The sequence below is a fragment of the Gobius niger genome, assembly GCF_951799975.1.
Source record: "Gobius niger genome assembly, chromosome: 11".
Taxonomy (NCBI): domain Eukaryota; kingdom Metazoa; phylum Chordata; class Actinopteri; order Gobiiformes; family Gobiidae; genus Gobius; species Gobius niger.
This window is the reverse complement of record NC_136862.1, coordinates 10,852,203-10,862,897: the sequence shown is the minus strand read 5'-3', so window position 1 is coordinate 10,862,897 and position 10,695 is coordinate 10,852,203. Positions and strand designations below refer to the sequence as shown.

General features: G+C 44.7%; 2 protein-coding genes across 3 annotated transcripts; both read right to left on the bottom strand.

Moving 5' to 3' along the window:
- Positions 1-514: 514 nt before the first annotated feature.
- LOC306970840 (interferon regulatory factor 2-binding protein 1-like) lies at positions 515-2,514 on the bottom strand. The gene has a single exon (XM_079566871.1). It carries the CDS (start codon positions 2,277-2,279, stop codon positions 522-524), a length of 1,758 nt encoding a protein of 585 aa, XP_079422997.1. The 5' UTR covers positions 2,280-2,514; the 3' UTR covers positions 515-521.
- A 521-nt stretch (positions 2,515-3,035) lies between these two features.
- On the bottom strand, positions 3,036-9,018 carry LOC306969838 (heterogeneous nuclear ribonucleoprotein L-like). 2 transcript variants are annotated; one of them, XM_079565539.1, is made up of 14 exons: positions 8,866-9,018; positions 8,558-8,676; positions 8,235-8,472; positions 8,070-8,155; positions 7,856-7,952; positions 6,995-7,067; positions 4,841-4,876; positions 4,530-4,598; positions 4,211-4,461; positions 4,011-4,132; positions 3,735-3,936; positions 3,598-3,655; positions 3,381-3,476; positions 3,036-3,304 (listed from the first exon to the last, which is right to left on the bottom strand). In XM_079565539.1, the coding sequence occupies exons 1-14, from the start codon at positions 8,986-8,988 to the stop codon at positions 3,246-3,248; spliced, it is 1,629 nt and encodes a 542-aa protein (XP_079421665.1). In that variant the 5' UTR covers positions 8,989-9,018; the 3' UTR covers positions 3,036-3,245. The 2 variants fall into 2 exon arrangements, with proteins under 2 accessions (XP_079421665.1, XP_079421666.1); XM_079565540.1 differs by lacking the exon at positions 4,841-4,876.
- Between the last annotated feature and the right edge of the window lie 1,677 nt (positions 9,019-10,695).

Below are 10,695 nucleotides of genomic sequence, written 5' to 3'. Positions count from 1 at the left end.
CAAACCTTGGCTTTTAAGGACCCAATGGTTTTGCCACATTTTGGACATTCGTTATGTTTGCTTTAAAAAGAAATGTATTGTGTCAACAAATATCAGAGTCATTCGTCAGTATAGGACAATATGCAAAAGTACATAAAAGTAAAACAAAAACAGATTGTCATTCATAAAAGGAACATGTGCTTTCAATCTTGGGTGTTTGAAATGGAGCCTAGTGACCAGCCTCTGCATCTCCTGGTGGAGGAGAGGTTTTGACATTCAGCTGTGATGCACCGGGTGAGCCCTACCAGACGCCCCTCAAGTAAGTGGACCGTGAGTCTGTTTCTGTAGCTGTTCTCCTGGATACTCTGCTCTCAGAGGCACTCATCTGCAGCCAACATGGACCTCTGCTTGACGTTATGGGAAGTGCTTTAAGTTTATGCTCCACTGTGAAAGACAAAAGAGAATTTATATGAAGTTCACAAATACCTAAGCACTGACAGTGTTTGTCATCAAAATGTATGTTTCTTACCAATGGCCACACGTCAAGGGTCGCTCTCCTTCTTGACGGTGACGTCTGCATCTGCTGCCAGGATGGTGGAGATCTCTCCCTGCATGAAGGCCCAGGGCACGTTGGAGCCCACCAGGGGACAGCGCTCTCCACTGGGGCAGTAGACCTCACTCCCTTGACCTTGGCTGCGGATAAACCCTCGTGTACATGGGAAACAGAACTTGTGGTGTGGGACAGAGGGACACTGGACGAAGTGTGTGTCCTCCAGCCGCTCTCGACACAGGGTGCAGCAAAGCAGGGTTGGCTGGGCTCCGCTGCTAGACTCTCCTGCCGTAGTGTTATTAGATGCCCCAGAGGCGGATCCTTGCCCCATGGCAGCCTGGGACACAGATGTGGAGGCTGTGGAAGGGCTACTGCTGGGGGGCCGACCCACTGAAGAGGTATGGCCAGCTGACATGCTGGGACTGTCCCGGGCATGCTGACCAGAGCTCAGGCTGTCTGCTACTCCCATAAGAGCTGAGATAGGAGAAGGTTGGTTATGAAGACGAGGAGGACCATCCGTGGGATGTGGCTCCATGCCAGGGTACGTTCCCCTGGGCCAGGCCTCTCTGCCCGAGTGATCCGGTCTACCTTCACTCTCCCCATTTTCTGAGCCCGGAGAGGCTTTGCGACGCCGGCCAGCACTCTTAGATGATGCTGGGCGTCCCGTGACTGCCATAGAAAGAACTGGATCTGGCTGGGGCAGGACTTCGGGGATAGGGGGCTCTTTGAAGAGGCGGACTCCATCGTTGAGCAGCTCAGGCAAGCCGCGCCAGTCCCCACTGCCATGTCTCTTCTCATACTCCACATAGCGCAACCCAGAGTTCACTGCTTTGCCAGCATCCTTTGCCGAATCACGGAACATCTGCCTTACCAAGTCTGGCACCCCAGAAAAGACCATACCCGAGCCACAGGGGTACTCCACAAACACTTTGAGCTCAAACTCTGGAGTGGAAGTGGAATCAAATCCTAGGACCTTGCCCATTAGATTGTGGTCTTTCCTAAACCGCACACTGAATGGGACACAGCTGTTGAGTGCAACAAGTACATCCCGCACTGCTTTGGGACGATTCGACCAACCTTCCAAGCGATTTCGAGCAATCTCATTGAGATCAGCCATGACTTCAGTGTTCCTCCACACTGAAGGGTCTATGCCAAGAGCAGAGGTGCTAGCCCCAGCCCCCAAGGACAGAACCTGCCTTCTGGTACCATCTCCCATCATGGGACCAGCAGACACGGCTATAGGAGCAGTCCCTGCTCTGGATATTGGGGCTAAAAGACCGTGAGGACCTGCAACCAGGCCCTGGGCTATAAGCGCATGAGCGGGTAGTGCTCCATGCAGGGTAGGTATTGTCCCAATGATAGCACGCCGAGTGTTTGGACTCTGGCGGCTGCCCTCTGACAAAGCCACATCTTCTGCTCTATGAAGGCCGTTGGGGAGCCGTGAAGATGACCCGTACTCACCCCTCCCCCTGTCTGCACGGTCCCCATGCTGCCTCCCCGCATCAATGGGTCCAGAGGAGCTGGGTTTGTTGGGCTGCGGACCCGGAGACCTGCCGTCTAAAACTCCGTGAGTGCTTTTTAATTGCCGAGCCGTTTCAATCAGCAGCTCTATCCTGTCCGCACCGTCGTAGTTCACACAGCCCCGGCACACAGCCTCGCTAAACTCCCACAGCATGGCCCATGGCATCTTGGGCAGGTCGCAGAGGTAGCACCACTGCCGTCTAGAGGAAGACTGCGAGGCGGAGGACATGTTGTTTACAGGCCCGCGACCAAACTTTCTTCGGAGGCCTTCGCGCTGGAATCTACTTTTATCAACAATTCTTCGGTACGTAGGAAGTGCCTAACACATGCTGTAGTGATTATAGACAGAAATCGATCAGAATTAAACACAATAAGCGCGTGTTGACCGCAGCATTGGAAAGTTAGCGACGTCTTCTTTTTTGGTTTGTTCGTGTCGGTCTGTGTAGAAGGAAGTAAAATGTTACAAGACACCGGAAACACCTACGCCACTGGGGTCACAAAGCATTGTGGGATTTGTAGTTCAAAAAGGGGGAGATATAAATTTAATATTACATTAAAAAGGCAATAAATCACCGTGCATAAACGGTTCCAGACCAACATTAAGGCATTGCATAAGAGCCATATTTGTGTAATTATAATTGAGGGCGTGCCTGGTGATGCAATGGTTTGTAGTAGCGCACTCTAGTGGATGGTTAAAGAGCTGCAACTCTAGCAAGACTATGATGAACTGGAGGCAGAGATGAGTAAAGTAGTCCTTTGTGATTACTTGAATACACAGACACAAGTCACATAAGAGTGACCACAAACTGCTATTAACATGTTCTTAAAATATTGCTCAAATTTAGGTACAAGTACAGAATTACACGCGCAAGTTTAACTAATCTAATTACCACAGGTCGTTTGTAAATGTTATACTTTATGAAATCCTTACCACATCATTAACAGTGTACCAAACCTATATACAGCATCAGTCATATCCATAAAACAGAGGTACTCCACTTTATTTAAAAATAAAAGACTCAGGTGCACATTACTCATTCATTTACATAACAATGTCACACAGTTGGAAACTTGTAAAAACTTAAATTTAAGTAAAATGGATACAAAAGTGGAAACATTAAGGAGCAACTCTTTTTATGCTTCATTGATTTATGAGAAGCTATAGCGTTACACTACACAAAAACAAATGATTAGTTTAGTTGGCATTGTGCGTGGTTGAGAAGCAGAGCTTAAGTGTGTAGGGATATGGCCCACCTAAAAAAACAAAGAGGAAAACATAAGAAAGACGACAAGCACTGATAGATACATCTTTTTGTTCAGGTTGGCTTACTTGAATTTTTCATTAGATAATGGTTCAACAAAGCAAGGGCTTCCATGGCATCGTTGATTGATTCCCACTCCAGCAAACCAGAGGAACTCCGCTCGCCTAATGGGTCAAATGACATTATATTACAAGCCACTTCAATTTAGCAAAATGCTGGAATGTCATAAGTATTAAATAAGACAGACTAGAATAAACCATATTGTACACTATCCCATTCTCTTACTTTTTCCAGTAAAGACTTTCACACTTGAGGGACTTTTGACCCCTAGCTCCTCACAGACCTGTAAAAATAATACATTGTATGATGAACACAACACACTGACTAACAGATCAACTCAAATCAGATGGCACTCTTTTTACCTGGGTGAAGAATTCCTCAGTGATATCTGGCGCTGCGTTAAAAAAATGCAGAACATTGCTTGGGTGCTGGATCCGGTTTTTGGCAGCCTGCTCTGGCGAAGTGAAGCGATTGTTGCGTGAGCCATGGAAATCTTTGAAGCTGCTGGTGTTGTCTTCTAACTGATAGCATTGGCCTGGAACAATCGCCTGCTGCTTTGAGACACTGTGAAAACAACTTTCAGTTAAGATTTGTATATCCCTCAGTGTACAAGCCACTACATTTTCCTTAGTTTGTACCAAACATTGAGTTTCTGCCCAAAAAGAAATGTGTTGTTGAGGTGGGATATGGCTCGGTCCACAGCATAGCAGTCTCCCATCTCCACCATTGCTGCCCCAGGTTTACTCTTCATAAACTTGACCTTCAACAGAAAGGAGATATTTAATGTTGGTATGGACCATTGTTAATGATTCATACTATATTTGGTATTTTGACTCACCCTTTCTATGTTGCCATAGAGACAGAATATGTTGAAAACTTTGTCTGCATTGACTTTAGTTGCTTCAAGACCATAAACCATGAGAACAGGTGATTCGGCATGTGGTCCATACTCTGGGGGTGGAGGTCCAAACCCTGGACCATAGCGCTGAGTTCCACGGCCTCGGCCTCCCATCCCTGTACCCATCCGGTGAGGAGGAGGGGGCCCATAGCTGTCCTCGTTGTAACCATGGTAACCCGCTTGAGGACCTCCTAAGGACATAATATGCATAACTCACACATGCATGCAAGCACAATCAATGACAACTGGCAACAATTACCATAATCTGGTGGATGGTCTCCCAGAAGAGCTGGCTGTCTCTGCCGTTTGTTAGGGTTAGCATTCGGATCTAGAACGGCAAAGACATCGCCAATGAAAATGTATTTACGTTACGCTCGTTTATGGATGGGGCCAAATTCTTCCAAAAAATGTGAGAAGGGACATGGTTTGATTGACATGCAACAGAGCCAGAGAAGTAGGATTTTTAAGTCACTCTTCCAAGATACATAATGGAGATTTTTACTGCCCGAAGCCAACCCCAATTTTTTTTCTCTGCAAAATTGTATGCGCTATCCTTACACAAACACACACCTTGTGAATTGTTCCAACTGCCTTCACCATCAGCATCTGTGCAGGGCAGTACACATACACATGTCAAAACCAAAGCAAACTTGCCAACACTATAGTGCACCACATACAACACTTTGCATTATATGTCAAAATGTCACTTGTGGAAATCCTGTTGCATTCTACATGCTTTATTGGAATACAGTCTACATCAATGTCCAAGTTTCTACATTTGAGGTGTATTTAAACAAGTGTTATACAACAAATTCAGTGGTTATGATTTTACATTAACACCAACTACAGAACTGTAGGATGAGTTTTTGTACAAAGCCATATACAAAGCACAATCATTCAGAATGCAAATTTCAGATGTAGTTGTGCAGTTGTATGTCGTTTTTCATAAATACTTACAGCACCACACATGGAGTGTGGGACACAGTGGGCAGGTATGGTAGTCTTCGGCAAGGATGCCGCCAGCCAAACTTTTGACCGGATCTTCAGCTCATAGTTCCACTTCAAATTTGCCTTCCTTTTCTTGCTTTATTGCCAGCAGATAGCAAAGTCCGACCTCATGCTCACACTTGGTTTTCACTTCCTTCTTGCCGTTGCCAAAGTAGTGTTTAGGAGATCATTTCCATCTTACCAAGCTCTGACCACTTAGCAGGACATTTGCAACTTTTAGAGAGTGGGCTGTCTGTCCACAGAAACACTGAGCCAAACCTGCATCACACGGGAGGTGTTAAGGCATCACTATGGGCCAGTGCAAAAAAGGAAAAAATGAAACAAAGAACAACACAGGAAAAGCACAGAGAAGAGGGAGATGAAGAGTAGGGAAAGAAAGCAGAATAGCAGTCCATAAATGAGGAGAGCTTTGGAGGGTATCTTATCTGTTTGAGTCTGTGCTGTATGCTGGGCAGGTGTTTGATGCTCATGTCTCTTCATAGGCCCCCCTGTGGATGTTTCTTCTTTGTGTAACAATGGACTCTCATGGACGTACGTGGTGCAAAGTTTAAAAGGCGTCTAGTGCACAACAGTAAGACCTCTGGAGTATCTGCATGTCCATGTGCTGTCATGGCCGCTCGGCTCTGTATGTCGGGTTTTCATGTTGTGTTCGGCACCGTAGATTGGGAGGCAAGCTGTATTTGAGAGCATGTGTGTCGACATCTGTTGCCTTGTCAAGAGTGTGTTTGAAATTTCCTTTGTTGCTTCCTGTGGTTGTGTTAGAGCAGTTCACTTCCAGGGCTGGGAGGCATGGTCACAAAGACCACACAACAGACTCCCGCCTCATCAATGTGTTGTGATTCCTCAGGCTCACCAAGGTGCTGGAAGATGCTTTTAACTTTGTGGTGTATATGAAAGATGCCTCAACGTATTTTGTCTTTGAAATGACAGCTATTGTCCATCAACAGTAAAATGACTTTCGTTGACACATGCTGGAGTGGTGGATGCCCATTGATGCCCCCAGGTGCGGAGTTGAGGATGTGTTCCAGTGTTTGTTGCCCCGCTGTGTCCGATGTTTGACGAGGTTTGGATCTGTTGTAGCTGTAGGTGCAGTTATGCGGTCACTGTAGAAGGCAGTGTGTCTTTGGCAGCATGTGTCTGCTTGCAGGTTGAGGTAGGCCTGTATACGTTTTGCAAAGTGAGGACACAAGGAGTACCAGTGGATTCTAAGGCAGCCACGCTAAACAGAAATTATTACATTGATCGTCTTATGTATTAAGCTATACTTAAACAAACACAATGACTTTAGAATAGCCAAACCTTTTGAGTCAAACTCTCACAAAAAGATGTTAAATGTCAAAAATCTCCACCATGTTTGAAAGCAGGCAAAGAGTGTTTAAGACGTGTTTACAGTTGCAGGGCTGTGAGGTTGCTTGGCTGTGACATGCTCTACTGGGAAGGTGACCTTGAATAAAATAGTGGCACTTTCATGAGATTTGTCTTTACATGCATTAGTCCGATACTAGGGTTGGCTGCACTTAAGGCTGCTCCTCCTGCCCTTACTTAGTGCATGAAGACTGATCACAGAAATATTGCCTCTGACATTGAACACTACAGTTGTGTTACATCAGTGATCAAAGGCAATATCCCTTGAGGCAGTGAGCCCTACATCCCATAAAGTGGCATGAGAGAAGAAGAGAAGAAGGAGGGGTCTCTATGGGTGAGGCTGCGCGTTACCTTGGCCGCTCAGGTTGGGATTGGTATAGTCCCAAGTGTCCTGGTCATTCTTGAAGACATTGAGGCGTGTTGGCTGTGGACACCAGCATTATCACAATTACACTAACTAGTACACGCATCTTAAAGGAATAGGCCACCGTTTTTACATACTGAGATATGTTCTTACCTTAGCTTTGACGAGTTCTTTAGGACCTGTCTGGTCTTCCCCGTGCCTTCAATCACGTAAACACATCGCAGACGGCGTTAGCATTTAGCCTCTCCCCCTCTCTATAGCTCCAAAACAGGTCAAGATAGAAGCTAACAAGCTCTTCCACGTTTTCCCTATTTAAATATGGTTACGTGAAGTGTTCCACTACAAAGTGTAATTACACAAAATTAAACAATGTGGATTTTCTAAGCGGATAAAAGGGGGCACTATATTGTAAGGCGTAATAATACCAGGAGTAGTTCGAAATCTGCGCAGTAATCTTCACTTTACTGCGCAGTAATCTTCACTTTACTGTGCGGATGCCAAACTACTCATGGTATTACTACGCCTTACAATATAGTTCCCCCTTTTATCCGCTTAGAAAATCCACATTGTTTAATTTTGTGTAATTATACTTTGTAGTGGAACACTTCACGTAACCATATTTAAATAGGGAAAACGTGCAAGAGCTTGGTAGCTTCTATCTTGACCTGTTTTGGAGCTATAGAGGAGTTGTGCGTTGTGTTTACGTGACTGAAGGCACGGGGGAAGATCCGACAGGTCCTAAAGAACTCGTCAAAGCTAAGGTAAGAACATATCTCAGTATGTAAAAACGGTGGCCTATTCCTTTAAAAGTAAGTTAACACAGTTACAGCTATTACACTAGCACTTACCTTAGCATATTCAATCTTCAGAGTGCAACATCCAGAATAGATATCTGCCCCATTGAGAGATGCTTTAGCACGCTGAGCACTTTGAACCGAGTCAAATGTACAAGCATTGTGTTAAGGTGACAAGACTTGGTGATGAGTAAAATGTATCGACGGCATTTTACAAGCTACAGATACCTCCTACACAGTGACAGTACTAATGTGATCATAAGGATATTCAACCATGGCCTGAACGCCATTCTTCCTGAAGATGACAATCCTCTGAACAGGACCACAGTTGTTACATATGGTGTATAGCACATCCTGTGAACACAAGGCACAGTGTGTTAACACAATTTAGTAACTTGAGTCAACACATAAAACAAATGACTGGGACTTGTACCGTGGTGATTGGGTAGATGGGGTTTATGATGGTGAGCAGCAGGACATTGTTGACACTGCGCGTATCATCGGAGTCCCCAGGACGGGAGATCTTTTGGCTGGTTGAGTAATTGATGAATGCGGGGTGCCCTGCAATGTACACTTGGTTCTCCGCCGCATATGTGACCGCGTTACAGGAACCATTCATGTCCTCGAATTCCACCAGAGCTTGACGCTTCTTGGGCATCATAACAGCATAACTTAAAAAAAACAAGAACAATTATTAAAAGACTGCGCCCACGTACTCCAGGTCGACTGGTCATGTACTGTGGCATATGGCGATACCTGATGGTGCCAAACTCTTGCAGTGCCTCCACTAGGTCTGCCTCCATGACGCCGTCAACCAGGCCCCTGATGTGCACCACCGGGGAGGGCAGCGGCTTGTGGGGATCATCGTAGCCCTCCTAAAGACAAACTCTTCATTCATTGTCATCATCGGACACAATCATTTAGGCTGCAGGTAAAGGCCTGCTACTACTAGTGTTTTAGCGAGGCAGCTAGCATTAGCTACAACACACCGCTACACAAGACAAAATTATCATACTCGTTAAGATAAACACACGAACAGATCAAGAAAGAAACACGGGGCACACCGTTGTCATTCCTCCTTCATCCGTTTTGATTCTTTTCGTAGCCCTGCCGCCTTCCCCGTAGTGTCGGCCTGCAGCGGCAGCCATGTTGTCCTGTGCTCCGCTCGGCTCCTCCGCTGCGTTCATGGCACCTCGGTTAAATGAACATTGACCCAGAAAGAGGACGACGGAAGAAGGCAGACTCACTGACGACAACGGCTATCATTCCGGTTTGTTTGGTTCTTACATTACGAAAAGAAGAAAACATGGATGGATGGCAGATCAGATTTGTAATTATTGCTCAGGTTTATAATATTGCCCAGGACCGGCCCATGTTTTAGTTTAGTTTGTGTTTTATTTATTTTTCCTCATTTTGATAGATTTTCAAAATTATGTATGGAACAGATACATGTAAACATACGGTATTTTCAATTAGCAACAGGCAAGGGTTCATTCATTTTTTTTATTAGGTTCATAAGTAATAGTCAACATTCTTTTATGCTTTTTGTGCACGTGCAAAACAAGTCACTGTAAGCTTGAATTTCGCTGTGTTGCTATCTTACAATTTGACATATTAATAATATAATTGCCACAAGATACAGTGTGATTCTTTTACCATGACAGTACGCTGAATGTGTTCAGGATGAAAATAACACATCCTAAAAAAAATACCACTCCCTAAAAAAATGTCTTTGAATACCACGATACAATGTTTAAAGATGCATTATGGAACTTTTTATGTGGAAATAGAAACTTGATATTTGTGCGAAACTGATCTTTTTGAGTGGTTATCATGGCGCCTTTACTTTCCATCACAGATGAGGCCTCTACAGCACTCAAGTGTCCATTGGTTTGTAGGTTTCCTGGTGGGAGAGACCGTCGGCCGCTAAAACCTACCAGACACTCTAAAAACGATGGAAGTGATGGAAAATATAGGTGAAATAAAGACCGCTGGGTCACTGAAAGGTCAAATATGCACAAATAAAAATAAAACATTTCCACATAAAAAGTTGCATAACGCACCTTTAAGTTTCTTCTGGAGTAGCCTATGTTGCGCATTTGTTTTGATTAGTTAACACTAGTGAAGTAACCTCGTTTGCGGTTTATTTGTAGAAAATAATGATTACGAATCCTCTATATAAAGCTTGTATATAGTTCCACATATTATAGGTTAATATTGAAGAGACAACCTCAAAGTAATGGCATTTCTAATCCAATGTTGCCAAAGGTTTGGCAACTAATGACAAACCTTGGTCTTACTTTTAAGGTCCATAGGAGTTTAAACTCTTACAATGTTTACAAAGTGCAGCATGTTCTGATGGTAAATGAGAGGTAATGATGTTTTAAAATGCAATCAACCTGTGCAATCAACCTGTGATTGTAGAAGGGCTGCCATTTCAGGTAGGCTACTGGCCACCAAAATAAAATGTGTAAAACTCAACTGTTGGATATGGGTGTGTGGGTGGGTGTGTGGGTGGGTGTGCGTGTATGCGTGTGGGTGGGTGTGTGGGTGGGTGTGCGCGTATGTGTGTGGGTGGGTGTGCGCGCACATTGTGATGTGCTATTGTGTAGCGCTTTGAGTGTCCTGAAAAGCGCTACACAAATTCAAGGTGTTATTATTATTAAAAGACAATATTCCTTGATTTCAAAACGTAAAACAGGTAGCCCATTTGGTTCCATTATGCACAAGTAAAATATTCGAAGCATTGTTTTAATAAATAATTATATTAATAATAAAATGCTGGGCGCACGCTCAGATATACGATGATAAGCTCCGTCACCTGGGAGGAGCTTGGGGTGCAGTTGCTGCTCCTTCTCATAGAGAGGAACCAGCCGGAAGCTAAGCAGGGAAGG